Here is a 16,976-nt window from a genome sequence, read left to right on the forward strand (position 1 = left end):
CAGACGTAAATGGAGCCGTTTTCCATGGACTCCATAGAAAAACAGCTCCAATTACGTCCGTAATGGACGCAGCGAAAAACACCTGCGCATGCCATTATGGCTGAAATTACGGTGCTGTTTTCTCCTGAAAACAGCACAGTAATTTCAGCCGTAACAGACGCTGCCGTGTGAACATATCCTCAGGGCTTAAAATGTCAGGGAAATAGCCCCAATACGTATGTGTCCGCCCAAAAAAAGTGTGTATAGGAGACAGCATAGCATATCTATAGCACTACGACCCTATAAACTATGGATAGGATTAGATACAGTGGCTCAGAAGGCAGTATCACACATGATAGGATTAGATACAGTGGCTCAGAAGGCAGTATCACACATGATAGGATTAGATACACAGCTCAGCAGACAGTATCACACATGATAGGATTAGATACAGTGGCCCAGCAGACAGTATCACACATGATAGGATTAGATACAGTGGCTCAGCAGACAGTACCACACATGATAGGATTAGATACAGTGGCTCAGCAGACAGTACCACACATGATAGGATTAGATACAGTGGCTTAGCAGACAGTATCACACATGATAGGATTAGATACAGTGGCTCAGCAGACAGTACCACACATGATAGGATTAGATACAGTGGCTCAGCAGACAGTATCACACATGATAGGATTAGATACAGTGGCTCAGCAGACAGTATCACACATGATAGGATTAGATATAGGGCCCAGCAGACAGTATCACACATGATAGGATTAGATACAGTGGCTCAGCAGACTGTATCACACATGATAGGATTAGATACAGGGCCCAGCAGACAGTATCATACATGATTGGATTAGATACAAAGCTCAGCAGACTGTATCACACATGATAGGATTAGATACAGGGCCCAGCTCGCTGACATTGCGTCTCCAGCGCTGGACCCAGGACAGGTAAGAATAATAATTTTGCTTCTTTATGTGTTACTGATTATTTTTGTGTTTGTGTTTTTTTACAGGTTCGGTTGTTGGACTTCGGATTCGAGGACTTCAATGACGGCGTTTTTATTATTCTCAATTAAATGGTTAATGAGGGTTGTGTTTTTTTATTTCAATAAAATATTTTTTCTATGTGCTTGTATCTTTTTAAATTTTATTATCACCGCCTTAGTAATGGCCGCCGGCTGATTGACAACCTCCATTACTAAGGCGAGGCTTAATGTTAGCCGGTGCAGAGGCTACACTAACCCCCATTATTACCCCGGTACCCACCGCCACCAGGGGTACTGGAAAGAGCCGGGTACAAACCAGTATCCGACCATCTGTAGTGACGGGCAGGCACCGGGGTGGCCGCAGGCTGGTAGTATTAGGCTGGGGAAGGCCAAAAACAGTGGCCCTTCCCACCCTGGTAATGCTGCCTGCTGCTGCTGTGTTGTATCTGGCTGGTTATGAAAATTGGGGGGGACCCGACATCGTTCTTTCCAATTATTATTATTTTTTTTAAATGACGTGGGGTCCCCCCCATTTTCATAACCAGCCAGATACAATAAAGCAGCAGCAGGCAGCATTACCAGGGTGGGAAGGGCCACTGTTTTTGGCCTTTCCCCTGCTGATAATACCAGCCTGCGGCCACCCCAGTGGCCGACCATCACTACAGATGGTCAGGTACTGGATCGTACCCGGCTCTTCCCAGCACCCCTGGTGGCGGTGGGTACCGGGGTAATAAAGGGGGTTAGTGTTAGCCTCTGCATCCGCTAACACTAAGCCCCGCCTTAGCAATGGATGCTGTCAATCAGCCGGCGGCCATTACTAAGGCGGTAGTAATATAGTTTAAAAAAAACCCACAAAGACATAGAAAAAATATTTTATTGAAATAAAAAAAAAACCCACACAGCCCTCATTAACCATTTTATTAATAAAAAAAAAAGCTGTCATCGAAGTAGTCCTGGAATCCGCCGTAGTCCAACGACCGAACCTGTAAGAAAACACACAAAAAATGATTAGTAACACATGTGTTAGGGTATGTGCACACACACTAATTACGTCCGTAATTGACGGACGTATTTCGGCCGCAAGTACCGGACCGAACACAGTGCAGGGCGCCGGGCTCCTAGCGTCGTACTTATGTACGATGCTAGGAGTCCCTGCCTCGCTGCCGGACAACTGTCCCGTACTGAAAACATGTTTACAGTACGGGACAGTTGTCCTGCAGCGAGGCAGGGACTCCTAGCATCGTACATAAGTACGACGCTAGGAGCCCGACTCCCTGCACTGTGTTCGGTCCGGTACTTGCGGCCGAAATACGTCCGTCAATTACGGACGTAATTAGTGTCTGTGCACATACCCTAAGGCTTAGATACAGGGCCCATGTGTGATACTGTCTGTGGGACCCTGTATCTAAGCCTACCACAAGGTAGGCTTAGATACAGGGTCCAGCAGACAGTAATCTTATACAGTATAAGATTACTGTGTGCTGGGGCCCTGTATCTAAACCTAGTGTGGTAGGCTTAGATACAGGGCCCAGCAGACAGGATCACGCATGGGCCATGTATCTAAGCCTACCATGTGATTGGCTTAGATACAGGGCCCAGCAGACAGGATCACACAATCTGTGATCCTGTCTCATGGGCCCCCTAAGCCTGATACATCGTAGGCTTAGGGGTTGTGCAGTCCCTAAACATTGATGGCCTATCCACAGGATAGGCCATCAATAGCTGATGTGTCGCCCGGGACCCGCAAATCAGCTGTTTTGAAGGGGCCGCAGCACTCGTACGAGAGCTGCTTCCCCTTCATTTCACTACTCGCTCACACTGTGAATCGCCGACACCGATTCACAGTGTGACCGGAATGAAGTGACAGGAATGAAGGGGAGAAGCTCTCGTACGACTGCTGCGGCCCCTTCAAAACAGCTGATTGGCGGGTCCCGGGAGTCAGACCCCGCCAGTCAGGGCTAACCTTACCTTCCTCTTCGGCCGCGGCGGGAGTTCTGTAGTCTCGATGCTGTGCGCGGCGGCATAGCGTTGTGACGTCATGCGCTGCGCACAGCGCTTTACGTCAGGACCTCCGCTGCGATCCGGAACCAGGAAGGTAAGTAAAGTATGTTACTATAGTAACAGGGGCCCGCGGCCCGAGTTACTATAGTAACTTTTTATTGATGTGGTGCGGGGGGCCTTGGGCCCCCCTGGCTTCGGGGCCCGGTCGCAATTGCGACCGCTGCGACCCCTATAGCTACGCCAGTGCACTAGACTAAATATAATAGAAACATTATCAAAATAGGGTTATTTCGTTTTTCTATTTATCATGAAAGGGGCTTCATTATTATAAGAGCAGTGAGACTGGAATTCTGACGCAGGATGTTGTAATATTAATTCCATGAATGAGGAGCTTCTTGTAAGACATCATATCATGAGTTATCTGTAATATATTGCTTAGATAGGTAATTTGATCCAGGGATTTAGTCTATTTTTCATATTTGAAGTGAGGGAGAATTGTTTTTTATCTAACATGAGGCAATTGGCAACTTCCTCATACAAGTTTATTTTGCCTCCTCTGGATCAACACTGCAGAAAAATATGTTACGTGGGGTTACTGGAGTGGTTCCTCTTTAAAGAGGCTCTGTCACCAGATTTTGCAACCCCTATCTGCTATTGCAGCAGATAGGCGCTGCAATGTAGATTACAGTAACGTTTTTATTTTTAAAAAACGAGCATTTTTGGCCAAGTTATGACCATTTTTGTATTTATGCAAATGAGACTTGCAAAAGTACAACTGGGCGTGTTGAAAAGTAAAAGTACAACTGGGCGTGTATTATGTGCGTACATCGGGGCGTGTTTACTTCTTTTACTAGCTGGGCGTTCTGATGAGAAGTATCATCCACTTCTCTTCAGAACGCCCAGCTTCTGGCAGTGCAGATCTGTGACGTCACTCACAGGTCCTGCATCGTGTCGGCCACATCGGCACCAGAGGCTACAGTTGATTCTGCAGCAGCATCAGCGTTTGCAGGTAAGTAGCTACATCGATTTACCTGCAAACGCCGATGCTGCTGCAGAATCATCTGTAGCCTCTGGTGCCGATGTGTCCTCGCTCGTCTGACACGATGCAGGACCTGTGAGTGACGTCACAGCGTGATCTCTCGAGAACACGCTGTGTCTGCACTGCCAGAAGCTGGGCGTTCTGAAGAGAAGTGGATGATACTTCTCGTCAGAAAGCCCAGCTAGTAAAAGTAGTAAAAACGCCCCGATGTACGCACATAATACACGCCCAGTTGTACTTTTACTTTTAAACACGCCCACTTGGACTTTTGCAAGCCTCATTTGCATAAATACAAAAATGGTCATAACTTGGCCAAAAATGCTCGTTTTTTAAAAATAAAAACGTTACTGTAATCTACATTGCAGCGCCTATCTGCTGCAATAGCAGATAGGGGTTGCAAAATCTGGTGACAGAGCCTCTTTAAAAGAAGACAATCACAGAATAAATAAAATTCAGTTTAACTTTACTGAACGCAACTGTAAATACAGTGGCACACAAAGCGTTATATTTACTATGTCTCCGTGGCCTTATTCACACAAGCGTTTTACACATCTGCGTGCTGTCCGTTTAAATAATGGACAGCACACTGTCTAATGCAATTCAATGGAGCTATTAACACATCTGTGTTTTTTCACGGATCGTGTGTCCGTTTCATGAAACTCACCGCATGGCCTATTCTGATCTGTTTTTCAGAGCCTGTTGCCCATAGAAATCAACGGGTGTGTGTGCAAACAACAGACAGCACACGGACGATATCCGTTTGTTGTCCGTGTGCCACGCATGAGTTGCTAAAGAAATGCAGAGAAATAAAAAAGTAAAACAAGGAAGTGGTTGCAGAGGAGAAACACGGACAGGAAAAAATATGAATGCCACACGGAAACCTCACTGATGCAACACAGACAAACAAATCAGAGCCGTAATAGGGCACCCATACACTTATATAAAGCCCTACTATTCCGCTATGCACCTCTTATTGCAAGTACATGACACATGAGACCAAGGAACATAGAGAAACTGCCTTCGGTCCATACATAAGACGCTGTGTGAATCGGAAAGTCAGTTTACAGGTCATGTGACTAAACAGGGGAGCCGAGCGGAGCCCATGGATTGAAGATAGACGCTCGGTGAGAAAATAAATATAATTTACATGCACAAGATGCCCATTACAATTGGGCACAGCAATAAAAATTTTCATGAGAGTTCTTCTTTAATCGCTATATCTTATGAAAGGAGGAACCTTCTTTCTAAATGAATGACACAGTGTATTCCTTTGCCTAGTTTTCTCTCTTGTTGGACTAATGGGTGTATCGTGACCAATGTTAGAAGACTAGGAATCATACGATGGTTTGATGGAGACGAGGGAACACATGATAGCGCTGGGAGGCATGTTAGGAACAGAAATCACGTCTTGTGATGTTATCTCACTAGACAGGATGACACAAATATATGCCTCAGGGGAAAAATACACACATAAAAGGCAAACAGATATCAGTAAAACTCAGATTAAGATAAAAAGCAGGAGACAGGTGAACATAGGTTAAAATACAGACAATGAAGGTAAACAGACACTAAATGACTCAATAGGTCATTAACCAGAAGACTGACATGAAAAGAGACATTAGAAGGAGACATTTGGAAGATAGGGATTCTCCTTGCGTTGGCACGAAAGAGACAGTTTCTTCCTTCTGGAGGAGAGCAAAATTGCATACAAGGAGACATTTGCTGTCGTTTTGCTTACCAAATATGCAACCTTTTAAAGCAGCCACCAGATTGTATTACAATTGCTTCTATAATTTTATGCTTATAGAGGCTCTGTCACTAGTTTAGTAATGCCCTATCTCCTAGCTAATCTAATAGGCGCTGCCACACTGATAATGCTAGTGAAAATTGTGTCCAAAAACATTTATTATTATAAAAGTTATGAGCTTTTATCTAAATATGTAAATGAGACTTTATTAGACAAGTGGGTGTCAACAGCAGAGATTCTCCTGAGGTGGCGCTACGTCACAGCCCCTGTCCTATCAGCATGAAGCTGCTTCACACCGTGTGAGAGACTGAGGCTGGAGGTAAAGGGGATCAATTCATATAGCCATATCTCCAGCTGTGGACCACCTAGAACAGCGGTTCTGGTGACATATGAAAGATGAGATTTTAATCTTTCATATGACACCGGGATCGCAGTTCTATCACCGGTTGAAAGCACAGTTGGGAATGGAAGCTATATACTATATGATCACACGGAGTTGCTGGGTAGGGAAGGGGGAGAAGTTGTATGACGATTGGACAGCGTCATACAGAGACGATTACACCGCCCAGAGTGAAAAGAAAGAGTCACCTCCTATTTGGCTATTAGAGCCAAATTAGCATATTTAGAAAAATGCTCATAACTTTGCAAATATTAAAAAACGTTTAAAAAAAAACAAATCACACTGTAGTTATCAGCAGCAAAGCGCCTATTAGATAAGTTAGGAGATAGGAAATTAATAAACTGGTGACAGAGTCTCTTTAATTTGGCACTAGTTTATAGGAAATCTCATGCTCTATTGAAAATTGTTTCAACCGACAAAAATAGCTGCGTCCACTGTGCAAGTGTTTGATAGACTTTTAAGGAATCCACCCTAGCTTGAATTTGCTTATGCACAGAGAATGTATGAAATCTTCACTACTACACAGCCCTGTGTGTCTATGCATGTCCATATGGTAAGTCTGTGGAAGCCAGTGGCATAACTATAGGGGTTGCAGCGATTGCAATTGCCGGGCCGTGAAACCAGGGGGCCTGCGGCCCCCCGCACCACATCAATGAAAAGTTACTATAGTAACTGGGGCCTATGTAATAAACTACACGGGGCCCCGTTACTATAGTAACTGACAGTACTTACACTCCTCCTTCCAGAGGGCAGCGGCGGTCCCGACGTCACAGCACTGTGTGCAGCGCATGGTGTCACAATGCTATGCGCTGCAAACAGCATCCCGACCCTGGATGGAGTCAGGACCTCCCCTCGGCCGAAGAGGAGGGTAACATTAATATTACTGTCTGTGTGTTAATATTACTGTCTGGAGCTGATGGGCCGGGGTCCGACTCCCGGGACCTCCGCCAATCAGCTGTTTTGACGGGGGTGCAGAGTTCATATGGGCGTTACTTCCCCTTCATTCTGGTCACTTTCTTACACTTAATCACCGACATAGACGTGTCAGCGATTCACAGTGTGAGCAAGTAAGGGAAATGAAGGGGAAGCAGTGCTTGTACGAGTTATGCACCCCCTTCAAAACAGCTGATTGGCGGGGGCCCCGGGAGTAGGACCCCAACGCATCAGCTATTGATGGCTTATCCTGAGGATTAGGGACTGGGCAACCCCTACCACGCCTACCATGTGGTAGGCTTAGATATAGGGTCCCAGCAGACAGTAATCTTATATTGTATAAGATTACTGTCAGCTGGACCCTGTTTCCAAGCCTACCTTAGACTTAGATACAAGGTCCAACAAACTGTATCACGCATGTACTTGGGCCCTGTATCTAAGCCTACCATATGTGTTAGGCTGTGTCCACATCAGCGTTGCCCTTCTGTTGAGGGGCTCTGTCAGAGGTTCCGTCACCATGGAGATCAATGGTGAGGAAAACGGAAGCTGAGGTTTCAGTTTGCCTTTCCGTTGTGCGGTTACCAGATGGAAACCTCCAACAGAAGGGCAGCAGTGATGTGAACAGGCCCTTACAAAGGGTTTTTTTTTTGTGTGTTTGTTTTTTTTAAAGGTTCGGTCATTGGACTATTTCGGATTCGAGGACTACGTCGATGCCAGTTTTTATTATTATCAATAAAATGGCTAACGAGGGCTGTGTGTTTTTTTTTTATTTCAATAAACCTGTTTTTTCTATGTCTTTGTATTTTTTTAAAACTTTATTACCACTATTTATAGCTGCTGGCTGATTTACAGCGTCCATTACTAAGGCAGGGCTTAGTGTTAACCAGTGCAGAGGCTAACCCTAACACCCATTATTACCACAGTACCCACCGCTACCAGGGGTGTCGGAAAGAGCCGGGTACGATCCAATACCAGACCATCTGTAGTGAAGGCTGGGTACTGGGGCGGCCGCAGGCTGTTATTATTAGCCCGCGAAAGGCCCTTCCCACCCTGGTAATGCTAGGCTGCTGCTGCTGTGTTGTATCTAGCTGGTTATAAAAAATTGGGAGGGCCCCACGTAATTTTTTTTTTTTTAAGAAATAATTGGAAAGAACGATGTGGGGTTCCCCCATTTTTATAACCAGCCAGATACAACACAGCAGCAGCAGCCTAGCATTACCAGGGTGGGAAGCGCCATTGTTTTTGGGCTTTCCCAGCCTGATAATACCAGGTTGCGGCTGTGCCACTGCCCAGCCATCACTACAGATCGTCGGGTACTGGATCATACCCGGCCCTTCCCGACATCCCTGGTGGCCATGGGGACTTAGGTAATAATGGGGGTTAGTGTTAGCCCCTTCACGTATAACATTAAGCCCCACTTTAGCAATGGACGTTGTCAATGAGCCAGCAGCTATTAATAAGGTGGTAGCAATAAAGTTTAGAAAAATACAAAGACATAGGAAAAATATTTTATTGAACTAAAAATCCCACACAACCCTTGTTAACCATTTTATTGAGAATAAAAAAAAACGCTGTCATCGAAGTAGTCCTCGAATCCGAAGTAGTCCAACAACCGAACTTGTAAAAAAAAACACAAACACACAAAAATAATTAGTAACACATAAAAAAGCAAACTAGTTATTATTCTTACCTTTCCTGGGTCCAGCACTGGAGCCGCAATGTCAGCGAGCTGGGCCCTATATCTAATCCTATATTGTGTGATACTGTCTGCTGAGCTACTGTATCTAATCCCATCATGTGTGATACTGTCTGCTGAGCCACTGTATCTTATCCTATTATGTGTAATACGGTCTGCTGAGGCACTGTATCTAATCTTATCATGTGTGATACTGTCTGCTGAGCCTCTGTATCTAATCCTATCCGTAGCTATAGGGTCATAGTGCTATAGATATGCTGTCTCCTATACACACATATACATACACGCACACACTTTTTTTGGGGGGTATATGTACTGGGGCTATTTCCCCTGACATTTCAAGACCTTAGTGACGCTGCTAGTGCTGCATTGTTGGGTCACTTAGGAGGCCCTGCGATGCCGCTGAAAGCTGCGGGCCGTCGGCCATGAGAAGTTTGGGGGGCCCAAGAAGAATCTTTGCATCAGGGGGCCCATGAGCCTTTAGCTACGCCCCTGGTGGAAGCTCTTGGCACAGTATGGACGTGGATGTGTATACACACACATGACTATAGAGTGTAGTCCCTGAGATCTAAACTTGTGTACCAAATTGATACAGAGAGTGCATAACAATGTTTGAAGATGAAATCTTATTAAGTTGAAGAATAAAACATGTGAGTTTCTGATAAATTTAAATATGAAGTACACACCAAAGTTAATGCATGATTTGATTAGGCAATATTAAATAATCTCTCTAGATTACATTATAGGATAGTTAAGCAGCATCTGAACACATAAAACTGTAATTATTCTGAAGAACAAAAGATTTGTTGTTTGCCGCTAGTTAGAGTATGCCACTATGTAAAATGCCATTGGGTGGGGGTACATCTGCAGCTCTATTCACACCACCTCTGTGGTGCACGTATGCTGGGAAAATCTTCTGACGTGGGCAACTGGATGTTCAGATGTGTAGGATTTGCCATAGGCACATATTTACTGCTGGATCTGCGTAAAAAAACGAGGCATATCTTGAATTTCTGCTGCGTAGGTACTGTTTGATGTGCATTGGATCTGCACGTGGATTAGCCCCATTCAATGGGGCTAATGCATGTGTTAAAATATGTTGACTTTTTTTGCATGGAATCCGATTCAGTAAGTGACATGTTTGACAGTGATGCAGATTTCTCTGAAATCAATGGAAGGATGATTTCACGTGGATGTCATGCAGATTTCAGCATGGAATCTACGTGACATCTAGAAAATGTAAATAGGGCCTTATAGTTGCATACATTGCTATTGAGTCTCATTGCAAAAAAACAGTATACTGTGTATTATACATATTTTTGTGGTATCCCCTTGCGTTAAAAAGCAGTCAACTACGCTTTTTAGTACAGTGGAAAAAAAATAATAATTTTTATATATATATATACATATATATATATATATATATCGGGCCAATTATAGGCTATGGATATGTACGTGTCGGAAGAATAGTGTGAACATAGCCGAACACAGTGGCGTAACTACCACCGTAGCAGCGGTAGCGACTGCTACGGGGCCCGCGGCATGAGGGGGCCCGTGTCGCCCGCCGGCACGGGCCCCCACCATGGCCGCAGGCTCCGCTAGCAGCCGCTATGGCTGCTACAGCGGGACGCCACTGAACACTATGGCAGAGCAGGGAGGTATCTCCCCGCTCTGCCATTAAACAAAAGACATGTATCCCCTATCCACAGGACAGGGGATACATGTGTGATCGCTAGCAGCGATAGGGAGAACGGGGGACTGAAAGTCCCTTGAAGTTCTCCATCACAAACCTCGGACTTCCGGGGTCTGTGTCGGCAGCTCCGTAGAAATGAATGGAGCGCCGGTCGCGCTTGTGCGCATGCGTGACCAGTGCTCCTTTCATTTTTATTGAGCTGCCGACACAGACGCCGGAAGTCAGAGGTTAGTCATGGAGAACTTCAGGGGGACTTTCGGTCCCCCATTCTCCCTATCAATGCCAGCGATCACACATGTATCCACTGTCCTGTGGATAGGGTATGCATGTTATTTGTAGGACACACTATAGGTCACATTTTTTGGGGGGGGGGCTGTATGGCGTTCCCTACAGGGGGGGCGCTGTATGGCGTTCCCTACAGGGGGGCGCTGTATGGCGTTCCCTACAGTGGGGGGCGCTGTATGGCGTTCCCTACAGTGGGGGGGGCATGGTATGGCGTTCCCTACAGGGGGGGGCTGTATGGCGTTCCTTACAGGGGGGGGCGCTGTATGGCGTTCCCTACAGGGGGGGGCGCTGTATGCCGTTCCCTACAGGGGGGGGCGCTGTATGGCGTTCCCTACAGGGGGGCTGTATGGCGTTCCCTACAGGGGGGGGCTGTATGGCGTTCCCTACAGGGGGGGCTGTATGGCATTCCCTACAGGGGGGGCTGTATGGCGTTCCCTACAGGGGGGGCTGTATGGCGTTCCCTACAGGGGGGGGCTGTATGGCGTTCCCTACAGGGGGGGCTGTATGGCGTTCCGTAAAGGGGGGGCTGTATGGCGTTCCCTACAGGGGGGGCTGTATGGCGTTCCCTACAGGGGGGGCTGTATGGCGTTCCCTACAGGGGGGGCTGTATGGCGTTCCCTACAGGGGGGGCTGTATGGCGTTCCCTACAGGGGGGGGCTGTATGGCGTTCCCTACAGGGGGGGCTGTATGGCGTTTCCTACAGGGGGGGCTGTATGGCGTTTCCTACAGGGGGGGCTGTATGGCGTTTCCTACAGGGGGGGCTGTATGGCGTTCCCTACAGGGGGGGCTGTATGGCGTTCCCTACAGGGGGGGCTGTATGGCGTTCCCTACAGTGGGGACTGTATGGCGTTATCTACAGGGGGGGCTGTGTGGCGTTATCTACAGGGGGGGCTGTGTGGCGTTATCTACAGGGGGGGCTGTATGGCGTTCCCTACAGTGGGGGCTGTATGGCGTTCCCTACAGTGGGGGCTGTATGGCGTTCCCTACAGTGGGGGCTGTATGGCGTTCCCTACAGCCCCCTCTGTAGATAACGCCATACAGTCCCCCTGTAGATAACGCCATACAGTCCCCTGTAGATAACGCCATACAGTCCCCCCCTGTAGATAACGCCATACAGTCCCCTGTAGATAACGCCACGCAGTCCCCCCCTGTAGGGAACGCCATACAGTCCCCCCTGTAGGGAACGCCATACAGACCCCCCCTGTAGATAGCGTCATACAGCCCCCTCTGTAGATAGCGCCATACAGCGCCCTCTGTAGATGGCGCCATACAAACCCCCTGTAGATAACGCCACACAGTCCCCCCTGTAGATAACGCCACACAGCCCCCCCTGTAGGGAACGCCATACAGTCCCTCTCTGTAGATAACGCCATACAGCCCCCCCTGTAGATAACGCCATACAGTCCCCCTCTGTAGATAACGCCATACAGTCCCGCTCTGTAGATAGCGCCATACAGTCTACAGGGGCGGCTGTATGGCGTTATCTACAGGGGGCGCTGTATGGCGTTATCTACAGGGGGCGCTGTATGGCGTTATCTACAGGGGGGACTGTATGGCGTTATCTACAGAGCGGGACTGTATGGCGTTATCTACAGGGGGGACTGTATGGCGTTATCTACAGGGGGGACTGTATGGCGTTATCTACAGGGGGGACTGTATGGAGTTATCTACAGGGGGGACTGTATGGCGTTATCTACAGGGGGGGCTGTAAAAAAAGGCACTATCTACGAGGGGGGGGTTGTGTGACACCCAGGGGAGGGGGGGGCCCCAGTCAAAAGTTTGCTATGGGGCCCAGTCTTTCCTAGTTACGCCCCTGGCCGAACACCTTATGAAAATAGATTTTCATGGCTAAGGTGACTTGGTTGACTTGCAGGAATATGAAGTGTATATCAGATGACTGATTCCCTTCAGCAATTTGTGCCCACGTGAGAGGAACACTTGCTTTCAGATTCATGGTGGTGTTTTTATAAATGATATAAATATTTACTATCTAAACTTTAATACACAATACTTATTTTCTAAGACTAAAGCTTTGTTCACATCTGCGTTGGGGTCCCGTTCTGACGTTCCATCTGAGCTTTCTGTCAGAACAGGACCCTGAACAGACACAAACTGACACCGTTTCCATCACTATTGATTTCGACTACCCTATTGCTTCCGGCAATTGAAATCAATGGTGATGGAAACGGAAACCTCTGGTTTCCGTCTGTGTCAGTTTGTGTCTGTTCAGGGTCCCGTTCTGACAGAAAGCTCCGACCGAATGTCAGAACGGGACCCCAACGCAGATGTGAACAGAGCCTTAGTTATCATATGTAAGGCTTCGTTCACATCTGCGACGGTGTTCCGTTTGTTAGTTCCGTCAGACCTTTCCGTCAGGAGAACAGAAACCATAGCTTTCGGTTAGTATTACCATTGATTTCAATGGTAACGCTTCCATTGCTAATGGTTTCCATTTGTCTCCGTTCTGTAAGGTCTCTGTTTTTTTTTTACAGAATCAATAGTGCAGTCAACTATGCTATTGAATTAGTAAAATTAGCAATTAGCAACAGAAGCATTAGCATTGAAATCAATGGTAATGCTAACGGAAAGCTATGGTTTCCATTCGTGGGTTCCCCTGACGGAAAGGTCTGACTGAACCAACGAATGGAAACCCCTGACGCAGATCTGAATGAAGCCTTAGCCAGATTTTGTGGAGTAAATTCCCAGTGGAGCACTATGTGTACAGTGTACACTAAACAATGGCTAAGAATAATGGTTTTCATCTAAGTGCAAGTTGAAGTACACAGTAATATCTTCATGCAGGTGTATCTAGACCGCTATGTAATGTAGAAAGCCATGATTACTCTACATGTCTAGATGTGACATGTCTGGGAACTCTGCGTGCCGTGTTTGTGAAGTGTCCAAACTACTACAGGCTAGACATGTGTGCCAGTTTCTCAGGCATTCATTTCATTTACAAAGACTTGCTTGTTATACAATACTACAATTATCAATAGTCAGTAATACATAGTGTATCAAATGAATAGCAAAACACAATATAATCAATATGATTCAAATTGCTTATAAAAATAAACCAGCATGTTAACCTATTGTAATTATTCTTCCATGTATATGATATTTTCTCTGCCTGTTTTTGGTGATAGAATTTTAAAGTTAAAATTAATGTGCTAAAAATGTATCAATAAGTCAATTTATTTTCCCTTATTTAGGAATATGATGAATATCTGAGAAAAATGCTGGACCCAGTTCACATTTCTTTTCAAGACATGGATGAGGAAGAGATTTTGATCACAGAATACACAAGTGAAGATAATAATGTTGACGTTTTTGATGTCAGCCTATGTTCTTCTTCGGATTCACACACAAAGAGTGATGAACACAATCTGAACAGTCTAAATGATGGAGCAAAAGTAGAAAATGCACAGTTCATATTGGGCAGTACCAAGACCGCTATAGAAAAACTGCATAAAAAGGCAAATATTCCACCACTTATCTTAATAGAGACAGATGGGAACTACAGTACACCATTCCAATTTGATAGACAAGCACCTGCCCGGATATCTACTTCCCCGACACTAAGGAGGCTGAGGAAAAATACTATAGGAAACTTCATGTCATTACAGGATGTTTTTGATGTCTCCAAGTTTCCAATTCCCATAGAGGAATGTGTCACGGTAAGTAATTTAGAATATCCTTGTAAATATACAGAGTGTCTCCATCACTTCATCCTTGTAAGGTCACACTCGTGATGTCATTTCCTCAGGACAATGTATCTTGTGTGTCTCAAAACTTAGAAGACCATGTGAATACCTCCGATCATTTAGTAGACCCTGAATTCCAAACTAATTATACTGATGATGAAAAGTCTCCAGTCCTCAACTACAATGGAACAAGCACAAATGAAATAAAAGAAGATCCTGAAATACCCATTCGCTGTGCCAAGGTACAACATATTTTATTTTAACTATGTTCACCAGAATACAGTTTTCAAGCATAGGCCAAAAATGTCCAAAAATTAAAAGTCAATACTTACATAAACCACAGGGAACAGTAGTATTTGACTTTGAGAGTCAGATAGAAGTACATTTCATATATTAATTGGACTCTGTTGACATCCATCTGTTATTGGTCCATTGCCATACTTGTTTTTGGACTAAAAATGTTTGCAACAAAGTGGACAGCAAATTACACTGTTCTCAATGGGATCTTTTTTGGCATGATTGAGTCCAAAAATTTCAACCAACATCAATCGCTTTGGAGACATACTCCATATAAAATGTTACAAACAATGTTTGCATGTTTCTCCATTTCCAATTTTTGTATATTGAAAACAATAGGGCAATAAATATAAAAACAGAGGCAACTGAAAAGGTTAGTTGTAAGGCCCCATGCACACGAACGTGCTTTTGCGGCCGCAATTCCCCCGAAAATGCACGGGAGAATTGCGGCCACATTTATTTCTATGGGGCCATGCACACGACCGTAGTTTTTAGGGACTCTTCATGGCCCGGGAGCCCGCACCGCAGAAAGAACGGACATGTCTTATTATGGCCGCCTTCTGCGGTCCGGGCTCATTGAAAATAATGGCCGCGGCCATGTGCATTGCCCGCGATTTGCGGGCGGCTTGCGGCTGACAGTCCACTGCCGGCCGACCCGAAAATCACGGCCGTGCACATGACTACAGTCGTGTGCATGAGGCCTTATTCATTGCATACGTTTGAAAAACATTCAAAGTCTCATTGGCCAAGTCAAAAAGAACAGATTATTCACTTTTCGTTTTTTATATACAGTAGATGTCAATGAAGCGATGGATGTTAACGCGGATCTGGCCGATGACAACTAATATCTTCTATGACATCATTATTTGTTAAGGTTTTTCAGCAGTCATCTGTAGGTAAACAGACAAAAATGTCTGTGTCACTGTAAAGTCCAAGATTTATAAAAACAGGTCCAGTTATGTATGAGGGTGCAGTTACAAGCGCCAGATTTTGCTCCTGAGTGGAAAACAGTCCCATTCATCTGAATGGAACTCGTAGAAATCCATACACTGGCTCCACAAACACATCCATTCAGATGAATGAAACCAATTTTCAGTCACAGAAATTTCTGCAAATCTGCCGCATGTGAATTTATTCATATTCCTCATGTTGTGATCTATGGAAATTCAATGAGTAAAGAAATGCAGAACACTGTGTCCCTAATAAAGTGGGTCATCATGTCTGTAGGTAGACAATAGAATGAGACCACGTACTGCTCAGTCATTCTGGCACCGTTCTACTTTCTTATTAACTGCCAGATCTGCTTCAGTTCTTGGCAAGTCAGCAGAAAGCCATGACGACTTCAAAAACCTGGCAACATAATAATGTCATTCTGATTTATTGTCAAACTGAACCATGCTGGTCTCACCACAGACAAGGCTGGCATAGAAATGTCAAATGACTGACTGATGAAGGGAGAGAAATAAAGTTCTGTCTCAGTTTTATATGTACAAATGGCCAACTTGGCCAATGTTAGTTAGGTACAGCACATCTGCCCTGAATCTCCTCTACTTCTATCTTCCTACCTAACCTCTGACGCCTTAAAGAATGGCCAATTATCTCTGTACCAACAAGTCTTACGTTACTGAATGTTTTATGTCTGTCTTTGTCTTTCAGATAAAGGCGTTCCACCAGTCACAGTAAGTGGGGAAAAAAACGTATTTTTTTGCTTTATGATCACACCTGCCTAAGGTGCATATCAATGTTTGAAGTGAGTTTCTATTATCAAGTAGCATTTTCTCTTTTCTCAATGTTAAAAAATAATGTTGAAATCTTGTGCACATTTCTGACCTTAAAGAGGATCTTATTAATTCTCTATCTCCTAACTAATCTAATAGGCACTATGATGCTGATAACTACAGTGTGTACAACTTTTATTATTTGCAAAGCTATCAGCATTTTTCTAAATATGCTAATGGGGCTATATTTGCCAAATAGGAGGTGACTCTTTCTTTTACTCTGGGCGGAGTAATGGTTTCTGTATGACACTGTCCAATCAAGATACAGCTTCTCCCCCTTCCCTGCCCAGCAACACAGTGTGATGATATAGTATACAGCTTCCATGCCTGACTGTGTTTTCAACTGGTGATACCTCCGGTTGTTTCACAGCTAGAACTGCGATCCTGATGCCCTCTGAAGAGTTAGAATCTCACCTTTCATAATTAACCA

The 16,976-nt window shown here is 45.2% G+C and overlaps 1 protein-coding gene across 2 annotated transcripts in view; it reads left to right on the forward strand.

The window, feature by feature from the left end:
- PLEKHG7 (pleckstrin homology and RhoGEF domain containing G7) overlaps nucleotides 1-16,976 on the forward strand; it is a 99,575-nt gene that overhangs the window by 37,073 nt on the left and 45,526 nt on the right. For both annotated transcript variants that reach the window (XM_075856822.1, XM_075856823.1), the window contains exons 2-4: nucleotides 13,980-14,444; nucleotides 14,534-14,713; nucleotides 16,425-16,447. In XM_075856822.1, coding sequence (XP_075712937.1) covers nucleotides 13,980-14,444; nucleotides 14,534-14,713; nucleotides 16,425-16,447 — 668 coding nt within the window. The remainder of the gene's footprint in view (nucleotides 1-13,979; nucleotides 14,445-14,533; nucleotides 14,714-16,424; nucleotides 16,448-16,976) is intronic.

This window comes from Rhinoderma darwinii, chromosome 3, assembly GCF_050947455.1.
Source record: "Rhinoderma darwinii isolate aRhiDar2 chromosome 3, aRhiDar2.hap1, whole genome shotgun sequence".
Taxonomy (NCBI): domain Eukaryota; kingdom Metazoa; phylum Chordata; class Amphibia; order Anura; family Rhinodermatidae; genus Rhinoderma; species Rhinoderma darwinii.